Source organism: Catharus ustulatus, chromosome Z, assembly GCF_009819885.2.
Source record: "Catharus ustulatus isolate bCatUst1 chromosome Z, bCatUst1.pri.v2, whole genome shotgun sequence".
NCBI lineage: Eukaryota > Metazoa > Chordata > Aves > Passeriformes > Turdidae > Catharus > Catharus ustulatus.
The window spans coordinates 45161091-45175169 of NC_046262.2; the positions used below are offsets into that span (position 1 = coordinate 45161091).

Sequence of the window (14079 nt, forward strand, 5' to 3'; positions counted from 1 at the left end):
GTTATTTTGTGTCTGAGTTACAACATCGCCTGAAAACAAAGGTTTGTATATCTTGATGTGAAAACTTATCTCTCTGGTCTCACTGGAGCCTTGTCATTTATTCCATCTCAGTAAAACAGGAGGCAAGATAGGATTGCATCTCAGGAGTTTTGCTGGAAACATGAAGCATACTAATTTTTGGAACTGAATTTAATATAAGAATAAAGTTGACGATTGTAACAGCAACGTCTGAATTTGATGACTGAGCATATATAGTGTAGTCGGTATTCTGCGTTCCTGAGAAACTGCACCAAGCATGCATAATTCATGTTGATGTTTTATGACATATGAGGTAAACTAAATTCTATTTACTTATTTTGCTTTGGTTTTTTTCACATTTATTGGCATTCACAATTAATTAGGATCTGTTCACTGTACTTATAGACATGTAACTCACCAACAAAAGCAAATTTTATTCTGTAGACTGTAGAAATCAAAATTTTCCCAATTATTTTTTAAAAATCTTGTGTATTAAAGGTATTTCTAATCTAGATACACTGGACTATCTAGTACAGCTATCTAGTATGAATATTGCTTCCTAGGGAACTTTTGCATTTCTGCAGAAGAAAATCAATGTTCAGAAGTTACATAAAGCAGCTACCGAGGCATTTGCAGCTACTGACTACACATCTGAGCTACAGTGTTTTTCTTTTAGAAGAAATGTAAGTCCAGGAATTAAAATTGAGTGACATCTCTTTGGTTAGCTTTTCTATAAAAGCACTTGAAAGATGGTTCTGCTCTCACTGTATGAGGTGTTCCTCTCTATGTAAGCCTGTGAATTATTATAACGATTTTGCTGTAAAAGAGACTGTTGTATGAACACAAAATTGTATGCATTGTAAAGGTTATGTGACTGATTTGGATTAGGTTAGACATTGGAAATCTCCACAGAAAATCTTCTGCAGATTAAATGATGAGCCCAGTTCTCTGAATGTCAGCACTGAAAAAAAAATTACCATTCCTTTACAAAGGATATATTTTTTGGGTATCTCTTGTTCAGTGGGGCAAATCAATTCACAGAGCAAAACCCAGAGCTTAAAATGCTTTTGCTGTTTTTGAAAATTTTGTCTAGCATCAAGCTTGGAAATACGTCAGAGAACATTTAAGACCTAGGAAATTTACCAGACTGTAGTTATGCCTTTGCTGGGAGAAACTTGCTGTAATTGTTTCTCATCATCCAATCTAACATTCAACTGCCCTCTGCCCACTCTGAATTCCCCATGGCATCAAGAACAGTAAGATTCACAACAAAACCAAGCAAATTAATTACACTAGTGATGAATATGTGAAAAAACTGCTGGTGTACAGCTGTATGCCCAGGTAACCTCAGTCAATAGAATTTTAAAATGGTATATACTCAAACAGTATACAGTTACTTAAAACATAAACTTTTCATCAATATCCAAGTAAATTATAGGCAATGCTGAAATGTTAAATAACATAGATGTTGCAAAAATGTTACAAGACTCATTTTTCTAACCTTAACTGATTTCATCCTCTAAGCATGCTTCCTGCACTTCTACTTGCAAGGCTGACTGTACTCTGCCATGTACAGAGCAGGACCTATATACATAGGTTCTATATTCCATCCTATATGGTAGTAGTCCTGGTCACATCCTAGTTTCGGCTTCACCTGTCTTGTGGAAACTACCATTTCCAAAAATGTATGCCAACTTTAGGACATAGCATATATAACAGGTTCTGGGATTTTTGGACTCCTGTTTGCCTTGACTGATCAGATCCTGTACACCCCAAGTGACGATACCTAAAAAAACCCACAGAGTTGATTTAAAACTGCTGCAAGTGTATTTCTTCAATAACTGTGAATTAACAAAACAAGAAACAAGCAAAAAGCAAACGAAGACTAACCCTGCCAGCATGGCTTATGTCTCAGGGGCTGCTGTTCTGCAGCCCACAGGATTGAACCAGGATTGAATCAGCAGCATCGAGCGCCCGCGGGAGTCCAGCACACAGCTCGGCATGAGGGAGGTTCACTGCAATTCTCAACAAACTGCTACCAGTTAGCTAGGTTAAGGACAGTTGTGCCAGACTACAACAGAGTGATAGCCTGGATAAGAGGAAGGATGCCAGATGAATGGATTCAGATGAGGAAGTATAGGGAAACAGACTTCTTCAGTTTACTTCCGCCGTGCTGCTGCCTATGCTTTGTGCAACGTCTTTGGCTGCTTGCTCATTGGTAACTGGCCCTAAGCATTCAGCTTTACTATTTCCAGCATTAACCCTCACTGGACAGGACAGTCTGCCTAATTCCCTATTTGTAACATATCTCTTAATTTGGAGAGCTGGTCTAAACCTTTGTCTCTAGGGTAAAAGTTTGCAAGAAAACTCCAAGCTCTTTGTATTAAAGATTGATAGCTTTCATATTAGGAAAGAAAAGTAAATAAATCTACAGTAGTATTTTTCTGAGTTGGATGGAAAATACGTTCTTTCACTTCATTTTGGTTTGTGGTCTTTATTGTGCAGATGTTTGTCTGATTCCTTATCGGTTATGATTTCTATCCACGTCATTCAGTTCCTTTGCAACAATAAAAAGACCTGATGGCGCCTTAATTTTCTGCTATTTTTTTGTATCTGCAACACTAGGTGTTACCAAATTTAGAAAATTTTAATATACAGTATTTATGCCCAAAACCAATCTAACAAGTTTTTAGAAGAATTCTGTTTAGAGACTGCATTTTATTGGAAAATGCTTTTTAGCAAACAGTTTAGATAGAATCACATGTTCTTATAGCTGTTGTTTTAACTGAAAATGTTATCTAAAAACACACAACCAAAACCAGAAGTCACTATGTGAGTTCCAGCAGATTAACAGGGCTCCAAACTGATGCCAACAGAAGATGAACATCATTTTAGAATCTTTCCATGCCTGTAACACCGCACTCTAAGAACACTCTCATATAGTGTTTCCACAGAAGACATTAGCTAGCAGCAAACAACGCACCTAACCCAAAAGAAGTATGACTCAGAGAGTCATAATCTTGATTGCTGATGTGGGAACGTAGACAAGAGGAAGGGAAATTAAAATGTGCATACACCTGCTTCAATAAATAGCCTTTCTGTTGTAAGCCTACTTGTTGAGAAAATATCTGTCGATTTCAGTATGAAAATATCTGTTTACTTCCATCTCTTAAAGGTTTGTGCAATATCCCAATAACAATTTCCCTATGAAAATTTCCCATATTGCCCTACACTCATCTCAGTTACTTCAATATGATAACACCAGAAAAGTCACACACTAGAACAGTACAGCATGTGCAATTCCCAGTTTACATTTTGTGCAGATTCTATTGCAAGGGACTTAATTCTGTGTAAACCAACAATTTAATGACTTCTTAATTTTTTTAGAAATTCATTGGGATGTCTACACTCATAATTTTATGTGCCATCAGCCCATGAAATATACCAACATTCAAAATGACCACAAATTCAAAAGGTAGCTTCCTCCAACTAAGTTAACAAAGCTTGTTCAAAGAAGAAACATGCCATGATCCCAAAATGCAGTTGTCTTCTTGGGGAAGAGAACCTTGGACAATTACATATCTAAAACAATCCTTTCACTAGCTAAATTAGATTTAATTTGTATGAAAACATCTTCATATATTTCCACCCTCACAGAAATCCTCTGCTGTAACCATAGGATGCCCCTGATGACCATACTGAAAAACAAGATCTGAAACCTCTCTTTAAGCTATGGATGAACTGTGAGAATCAAGAGAGCAGTACGATATCACTTCTGTGCAGGAGTAAGGGACAGAAAGCATACACACGAGCAGAACAGGAGGGGCAAAAAGAATAAAGAATGCTGCAGCCAGCCAACCAGCCAATCAGAGGAAGCTCACGAACACTTGGATCTGGTCAATTTTCAGCCTAAAACAATTGTTTTGTGCCTCTCCACCCAGAATGAATTTGACAGCGGCTGCAACAATTGGCAATGCTGAAATCAGGATAGCTTTGCAGAAATCAAGTGACCTGAACTGACTGATACCACATAAGAGTCTAGCTTAATGTTTTACAGAAACATGGGATTAGATAAGGAAGGCAATTATCTGAGTTACTCTGGATTTACATTATGGAGTCAAAACCAGACCCTCAACTCCCTGGCTACAGCAGAGATTTCCAAGCCCTTCTAGCAATAGGGAAATATTTAATACTGTAAGGCATAAAATAAATACACTCTACTTCCTAAATTTCAAGACACTTCAGGGAAATCAAATAAAAATTCTGAAATAATTGTTCTCTTTCTGTCTACTTTGCAAAACTATAAAATATGAAGTATTAATCAGTTTTGGAATCACAGAATGATTGGACGGGACCTTAAAGATCATCTAGTTCCAACCCCCCTGCCATGAGCAGGAACACTTTTCACTAGATCAAGTTGTTCAAGGCCCCTCCAACCTGGCCTTAAACTCCCACTTCTCTGGGCAACCAGTTCCAGTGCTTCTGGAGTAAAGAATTTTTTACCTGTATCTAATCTACACCTGTCCTCTTTCTGTTTAAAACCATTTCCCCTTGTCTTGCCACTATCTCTCTGCATAAAAATGCCTTCTTCCTTCTTTATGTAATCCCGTTCAGGTACTGGAAGGGCACAATGAGTTCTCCCCAAAGCCTTCCCTTCTCCATGATGCTTGGTCTCTAAGACAGATTTTTTAATGTAGTATTTTGATAATCACTGTAAATCATGCTTTTTATGACTACAGAAAAGAAAAACTTGTATTTTTCCACCTTAAATTCTCTGAAGAAGAAGAACTCAGCTTCTCTGAAGGAATACTTAGAAAATTATCACCACATATTTTGTTCAAAATTATTAATGAAATATACTTCAGTATATGTCTAAGGAGGTTTGTCATATGGTTTTGATTTTGAGTAAACATTTTTTTCTGGTTAACAGAGTTCTTGGTTAATTATATTTTTAAACCATTAAATCATCATATAAATCACTGTTATTATAAGAGACAATGAGAAAGTACTTTTTGAAGAATGTGTAGGTTCTACACTTCCAGTCTTGGCATTATTTGCCACCTAAATACATGCAAACTTTGTCTATATAACAGAATACAGGCACTTTCTCTCTCTGGCTTAAGAGGATACTTATGTCGAATCTGAAAACTGTGAGCCTTGGCATGTAATGACTAAACAATAAATCCAGTATTTATCTGCTTAGTATCCATCACTGCAAAGAACTATTATCCAGCATGACAATCCTTTCCAATAATGAGGTCTGTCCTGTACATGCTCCATTCTCATAATTTTCCCTTCTATATTGCCTAAAGTGCTACAAATATCACCTTGACTGCCCCATATTCCTGTACAGTAATATTAATATTTCAGATATATTTGCTTTATTCCTCTCTTTATAGTAGAGAAGAGTCTTTATTTTGCATTCTTCTGGATTTTTTGAGAGGGGGGAAGGTGAGGCAAGGTCTGGACATTGGGGAATCCTGTACTACATTAGCATTTCTCATTTACCATCTTTGACAAATTCTGTAATTTACAGCATGTGATACATCCCAGGAATGTACTGTTTCTTTTTGCCTATAAACGTGTTGCATGAATACAGGAAGATCATACTGCCCTTCATTTCCTTTCAACAAACTTTCACTCATGGTCTAATCTAAAATCTTTATTTTGTTTTTGTTCTGGGGGGAAAAAAAGTGAGAGTAAAGATACAAAAATGATACTACCTTCTACATGTACTCTCAACAATTTGGCATTATAGACCTGTTAGCCTAAAAATAATTGACGTAATATATCCATGACAGCAAGATAACTTATAAATTCTCTTCAAGAGAAATTGGGCAGGTTTTTCAACACTCTTCCTTAGATGAGCTTCAGAATGATGGTAGACAACACTCCCAGAAAATTATGTTCTAAAGAGTGAGCATGGACCCACAATACCATAAATATTAATGGAAGAAATTATACCCCACATTTATGGAAAGGCACTATATTAATCTGGGAAAATAATGATTGAAATTCATAAAATAAATTATAAACCATAGGGAAAACAATGACCTTTGCTTTTGTTACACATGTGCCTACACAGAAAGAGCTATACATACAAACTGTGTTCCTGAAGAAATCTCCAAACAACAACACAGAGAATGGTAAAGTCTATAACAGCCAATCCACAATATGCCAGATCACTCAGTCACAGTCTCTACTTCATTTTGCTTATCACTGTGAGGAGAAGCGAGTGACCTTTTTGTTCACTGTTGGAGAAGAATGTGTAAACAAGTGATCGCCCTAGCCATATCCTTGCATTCCCTAACCATATCTTTGCATTTTTGCCTTGCTTGCGAAACTGCAAAGAACAGAAACTGCTATGCTCGCGTATCCTTGCATTCCCTAACCATATCTTTGCATTTTTGCCTTGCTTGTGAAACTGCAAAGAACAGAAACTGCTATGCTTGCGTGATAACGAATGCTTGTAGATATTGCAGCACCAAGGTTACAGAGAGAACACTGAAGAAGACTGTCGTGAGCCTTCATCAGCGACCACCAAGAGGCAGAAAAAGACCCCCTAGCAACAGGCTGAGCAAGCGCAAAAGTTACCGGAAGGGGGACTCGACAGGAAGACGAGAGACTTAAAAGGGAAATCTGAGCCGCGAATGGCGCGGCAGTTAGAGGAGCGGTGACTCCCCTGTTGCCCAGCGCTGCAACTTTGCTTTCTCTTTTCTGTACTAATAAATTGGCTATATAATTGACTTAAATAGCCCATTGTGCTCATTTATAACAATCACAATATTAACACTGCAAATTCTTTACTTCCTGTGGTCTCAACAATTAATAGACTGCCACATTTTCAAGTTTCATCCCATCTTGATCACCACAGAACTGTTAATTACTGATAGTGGAGTCATTTTAACCTTATTCAATTTAAAATTCTATGGACAAATCCAGAGATAAATAGCTCTCCTACTACCTCCAAGCTTCAGACAAAGAGAAATTCAGGGAAAATCCTTGAATATATTCACTTAAATTCTGAAATTCAGGAAGCAGCCCATCCTGATTTAGATATACTGGAAGTACTCCAGATGTAAACTTCAGTTTAGATCAACATAAAATTATGAACACTTCTTGTCACTTCCTCTTTCAGCTGGAAGTAAATATTCTTGCAGCATTAAGTCAAAAATAAATGCTTCAAGACAAGAAACACTCATACAAAATTCACCTAAGACGAATATACCAATTAGTGAAACAACACTATGAACTCCTAATCATTTACAGCTGTGAAACATATTACATTCTTATTTATAAGGCTTTTTAAATTGATATCCATCCAACAGACACACACACATACACTTGGGATACAGACTAGCAAGTGGTGAGGTAATACAGTTTACGTAACAATTCTCCTCAAATCTTTGCTCCTGAAATGAAACAGGAAAAAAAATATGCTTCTTCTCTAACTAGGAGGGAGCACGAGAATGACAATAGCACATTATTATCACCCTAATCTCACTGAAAAAAATTAGGTTCTGAATACTCATATTCACATACAGAACTGTTAAAGGTTTTCATTAGAAAACTGAAATTCTAGGTTAAGAACATGTCATGACATCCTTCAGTTAAGGTCATGGCGTGTCTTCACCCAGAATTACATTTGAACAGAGCAGCTGCTATTTTTGTTAACTTTTCCATCAGACCTTTACACTGAAAAACTGTTTTCCAGAGAGTTTGTAAACTAAATAAATGTTTATAGAAAAACTCAATGCAGCCTGCACTTACTTCAACTGAAGATGTCAGAAGATACCTGACATCCTGTATTCTTTTGAAGAATTTCATAAGCTTCTTACATACATAGCTTATAAACACTGTATCATGCATTAGATTTTATGGAAACCTCTTTTATAGATCATAAACATATTCACACCAAAGATAAATGCGTTGCATAAAAAAAAAATCATAAACACATTTTCTTAGTTTCATATCCGAAATTTAAAATAGCAAAACAAATTCCTATTAGTCGGTGAGACTAAAAAGAAAAAGGTTTTAAAGTTTGCTCTAAGAAAGAGATGAAAATACAGTATTAAAACACAGTATTTTGCTAGAAGCATACACCAATCTAACAGTTTTATTAGCATTTAATACGTATTTTGAATTTTAGCTAGTTACTGCTTTCCATCACTGATTTTGCTGTCATCTTTTAGCTTCACATTTCTATTTACATAAAACTAATTTTACATAAAACATAGTTTACACACAGTCTCTTATCGTCTCTTGTGTTTATTTACTTACCAACAGTATCACATGGCTCATCCTTATGTACACAGAAATCCTTCCTAGAATTGGGGGTGAAAGAAAAAATGTTAAGCAAGTCAAGCTGTTAGACGTTAACAACTGTGTAACCTATTTAGAAACATTTTTTACGGCTCAATGAATAAATACAGAACACCATTATCTCAACAAAGAACGAGGGGAAGCAAAGGCCAGGATTCCACAGAGCACTTAAACTCCAGCTTATTCTCAGAGTAGATTTAAGAGTAGTCAGGTGACAAAACACGCACCGTATATTTAAATTGCATTGCACCTAATTTCTATGCTCTTTTGGGTTTTGAGGGTTTTTCTTTCCTTCTTCTGTAAGCATCTTGAAAAGTAAGAAGTCTAAAGCTAGTCTTCCTATCATTTGAAATGAAGATATTTCCAGTGTTTTACATGAGACTCAAATGCAGCATTTAGATCAATAATAGAGTCAGAAGTTTTTATTCTAGCAAGTCAATGGTTAAAATCACTAAAAAGAATATTACATGAAGTATTTCTGTAAGGGCATCCCCCTTATAGTAATGGAAAACTTATAAAAATTAACTACCCTATCTCCAACATGTATTTTAGTCCAGTCATAAGTCTATAAACAAGACTGCTGTATTGCATAAAGGAGAATAAACATTTCAGCCGTGTCTTAAATATCTGCTTGGGATTCATTTTGATTTCACACATATTTTACTTCTTCTCAGAGACACACAAGATACTAAAAGAGGAAAGGGGAAACTGTTTTTTAATAGAGTGTTTATAAGTAATATTAATTTGTTATTTTAAGTTTAAAAAAAGAGCTGCTGAGGAATACATGCATTGAGGAGGTTGAGAGGGAACCAATGGGTGAAAAAACAACAAAAGAACCTCAGGTATAACAATCCCACAAACAAAGAAGTTCTGTTTTTCTGCTGTGCCACTAGAGTAAGGGTCTCTTTTTTCCGGGGGAGACCATATCAATCTGAGAAATTTAGAAATTCTTATACTCTGTCTATGAAGGTACACAGATAGACTGATAATGATAAAGATATACATATAGAGAAATATCCATTTTACAGGAAAAAAATGCAGGAATTGTTTCCTGCTTGAAATGAAAGATACTGACTTTTTTTTACAAAGTGCAATAACTCCAAGAGCTGTTTGTTTGTTTCCCACAGATTATTTCTACACAGCAAAATTAGACCCAAAAGCAGTTTCTAGAGGTTGCAAATTTCTGACAGCTGTTAAGGGCCACACAGATAGATGCATGGGGTTATATAGCTTTTCATTAACCAGAAAATGCCAAAGAAGAGAAGAAGAATGGCAGTGCTATAAATTGATAAAGTTGTGAGTAAACAGATAAGGACAGTCTAGGAATACACTCAAAAGGGCCCTGGAATTGAGCAAAAGGTGGTGAACAAGAAACTATAATCAGACACAAAAGAAAGATATTTTATTTTTTCAAACCTGCAAGAAATTGTATTAATGCACTGGGTTGTAACACAATTCTTTGTTTTGTGCTATGTGACACAAGGGACTTATTGTCTTGTTAAGCAACACGACAGAATGATTAGAAATAGGGGACTTGAGGTGAAGCAAGAGAACATGCGCAAAGTCAGTTTAAGGACATTGACTGCCTTCCATGCACACCCACCCAACCACCACAAAAATTAACTGATGAAATAGTAAATTTAAAAAATAAATAAATAAAAGAAAAAGGGAAAAGAGAAAAGAGATCATACCTTCAACTGTAAAAGAATAATATGTTACATTTTAAAACAGCCAACATCCAAGAGGTTTCTACTCATGTAATAGCTTTCTTTTCAAATACTTACTGAGCTTTCACTTCTTGGCTGAATATGACCATGATTATTCCGTGTATTCAGGATTTCATTATGGGACTTGGGGGAAATGGTACTGCTATGATTTGGCCAGCGGGAAATACAGTAAACCAGTCTTAGTTCCCGACTTACATTGAAAGAATGTAATACCTCCTTTAATTTCCAGGAATATGAATGCATTACATACAATTGAGACTAGGCTCCTTAGTAAAGATTTACAGTTCTAGTTAAACCTACCAGTGACTCTCACAAATATAAAGCACACTACTGAGTCCTCAGACAGATTATTTGCCTTCATCCTTCTCATCCTTTCTCTCAGCAACACAGAGCCAAGATATTAAAATTACTATTACAGCATACAGAATTTTTAGTGGCAGCAGCTGGTAACTGAGTCTGTCAATGAAAGCAAGAAATGGTTAAAGCCCACCCCCTCCAAGTAGTGCCCAGCACATATGTCCATTACTCAAAATGGTTATTTTGCATACACACAGAAGGGAAAACAGGTCCTTACTCAAGCAAAGGAAAGGAGGAGCTTTCATGCTATTTACACCTGAATTCTGCACTTGAATAAAGTGGCTAACACCATAAAAGGATTCTAAGAAAGGATAGGTAACCAATAATGCATTGTTTCACAAAATTACATTTAGTTAGTAGATTTTAGTTTATGACATATAGCATTATGAAAGACCTTCACAGCACACAAAGGCTACTTAATTTTTAAATACCAAGTATCACAGTCTTTGTTAAGTTCTGATGCCTATGTGGGATATACAACAGAAAACAAAAAGAACAGTAAAGGAAGACTAAATTAAAATCCAGACTTGTTTTTTGTGAATAATTTTCAGCAATTTGTCATTTTAGATAAATTTAATACCTGGTTTTGGCAAGACAAAATAGTCAAAAGATCTATTTTTTACTCAGGCTGGTATATCATTTCCTTTCATACCCTATATTGGAGAAGATACAAAGGACAGATTTCACCAGTCTACCAGATCTCCATTCTGACTTCACTCTACTCCGATTTCTCCATTGTTTGCAATTTTGAAGCATGTAGCTTGAATAACAGCAGAAGTTAGAATGCTTGAAACTGCAGTCTAACTGCTGTTACTGATTGCAGGGCTTACAACACTTTTGAGGCTTATTGCTCAAGTAGTAAGCTTCATCAATTCGTAATATTTTTTTAAGTAATAGTTGCAATTAATGGCAATTATGGCAAATGACATCATCAAATTGCAAATGCATTCACTTGCATTGTGCAAAGTGAATAACAATGAACGCTACAACACTGAAGATGTTCTTGTCTCTTCACATAACAGGACATTCTGAAATAATTCTCACATATAAACCAAGCACATATATACTAATTAATAAATGCACTTTTAATTACAATAATTAGATTTAAAATTATTTTGGTGTTAATAAACCCCAAGAAAAATTACTTATTTACAATTTATTTGGGAATTTCAATAAATGGACAATGGTACTAGTATAGTATGAAATACAATGGTACTTCAGAAACTGTTTATTATTTTGAGGGTAAAGCTCAAAGGCACCAGTATGTAATGGTCAGTGTATTTTAGGAAAGACAGGAAATAATATATTTCTTTCAAATGGTTAACACCACTTAGGATCTGTAAACCTGAACAGAGATTAAAAAGGGTGATATAAATGGTCCTTATAAAGCTCACATTTCAGTTAGACTGAAAAACAACAGCAGTGATAAGTTAACTAACAGCTGAATTGAACATATTGTTAACATATGGAAACAGATAAAGAATAGTTAGGAATCCAAGCAAGGTGCTCTTGAGTGGAGTCACACAGAATCTAGACTCATTATTAGCACTGAACGATGCAGAAGAAAATATGGAAAGCATTCCTAGTAAAGTTTAAAAATTAAATGAGTTCTGATAGATACACATAGGAATCAAGAGAGATTAGATCTTAAAGATAACTTATCTGAATAAATTTTCTTCTAGTGCAGGCAAAAGTGGGCATCCCAACTTGATTAGACAAAACAACAACAAAAAATGAGCATTAGGAAACAGGTAGTAGGAGGGAATAGCATCCCTCCAATAGGATCTTATCCAATAGGATAAAGATACAGGAAAATATCAAAATGATACCACTACCTCTGTTCACAGCAATATTGTGTCCAGTTTTGATACTTATGCTTGAAAAAATAGTTTAGTAAAGCAGAAAAGGTCTGGAAAGAAGTGAGAGAACAACTACATAGAGTAACTTCTGCAAATTACTCTGAGACAGAGTCTTGACTTGAGCACAGCCTACAAGTATTTTCATATGGAGGAGTTTTCCAACAGATTTTAGCAGCAAAGGGTACAAAGAGACCCTTGGTTGAAAGCTGAAGTAAGAAAAATTAGAAATAAATCCAACCATCCATTCAGAAAAGTAATAACTGTGCCAATAATCTACTGCTGAATAGTAAATCTTTCTTTCTTTCTTTCAAATTCTTGTCCAAGACTTGCCTGCCTTTCTTAATCACCAGGGAAATCAAAATGTAAAAATAACTGTCTAAATTTTATTTTGTTTGGGTCTCAGATATCTTGAGTTCAGTTCAAGGTCCATGTATTCCTGTGGAACAGATCTGTACTAGTGAATGGCCTAATTATTAGAGCTTGAAGGAGTAAGCTGACAGCAACAGATAAATTCATGCAAATTTTTCCTACCTCTATCATTACAAGCATTATCACTTCACTGACTCAAATACCTTAAACATAAAAATGAATAAACAAAACAGAATACAAAGACAGAATATTAGTGTGATTTTTTTTTAAAAAATGCACAAGGTAAAAATATAGGACTCCATTTTACAAGAGATTCTGGTTTTAAACAAAAAAAAAAAAAAAAACACAAAAATTTTATTTAAATATGCTCTTTTCAGGTTTCCATACTTTCTTCTGCATCTACAATACTAAATAATTGAGAGAAAGGCCATGTGAAATTCTCATTAACTTCCTTGATGCCTGTTGGTAGTGTCAAATAAATCAAATTATCAAGAGTTGATAAATTGAGTACAAAATTGTCAAGAGAGTTGGCAATATTGAAGTTACAGCGATGAAGACAGATTTAAGAATAACCTCATCTCTCACCATGCATTTCCAAGAATTCACTTTTCCAAAGCTGAAATTCACTAGGAGTTTAAGGACAGCAGTAGCACTTTAATAATCCAATCTTTATCTCTATACATTTCAGTAATCCTGACTGCCCAACACTCCAGGCTTCTGGGGGCGCCCCTGTAATATCAGTTTCTTTCATGCAGGGATCTTGCACAATCTTCTTCCTCTGACTTTCTTGAGGATTTATTTTTGTTTCAGAAATGTAATAAAAAGCAAAGTCAGAAAAATAACTATATTTCTTCTGTGCATTGGAAGGTAACAGCAACACTTAAAAAAATCTTGTGCAAGCTTTGGGGAGAGTTCTGGATGGTGGAAACTATTGGAAGTGAAACAATATTTATGAAATCTAAGTGCTGCTTATACCATTAGGTACTTCCATAGAACAAGGCACCTTCTTACAGTGGAAAAGGAGAACTCAGATACTGAAGATCAGTATGACTAAATGGCTGATGCACACTATCAACATGGAGTACCACGACCTGATGAATATTAGGAGAATCACAGGTCTACTTGCTGTCATAAGAACATGTGAAAATATCAGTTCTGAGAAGAAGAATATACAACTTGGTCCTTTTCCTATATTATTCTTTTCAAACTTATTCTACAAACCACTGTGACACAACAGATATACTGATGCACAGGAAAAGCAGCAAAATGCATAATTTTTAAGTGAAGGTAGATTCTGCCTCAAACTCATGAAATTTGTGCACTTCAAAGTTTTCATTACCCAATTTGCAATAGACGCTATATATGATCTTGAGCACCATGACAGAACAACTGGGAAATCCATGGGCCGTTTCCTGCCTTATCTTCAG

General features: G+C 35.5%; 1 protein-coding gene across 2 annotated transcripts in view; it reads right to left on the reverse strand.

Annotated features, from left to right (window-relative positions):
* ADAMTS19 (ADAM metallopeptidase with thrombospondin type 1 motif 19) overlaps window positions 1-14079 on the reverse strand; it is a 166597-nt gene that overhangs the window by 105539 nt on the left and 46979 nt on the right. For both annotated transcript variants that reach the window (XM_033085815.2, XM_033085814.1), the window contains one exon: window positions 8299-8342. In XM_033085815.2, the coding sequence (XP_032941706.1) occupies window positions 8299-8342 (44 nt within the window). The remainder of the gene's footprint in view (window positions 1-8298; window positions 8343-14079) is intronic.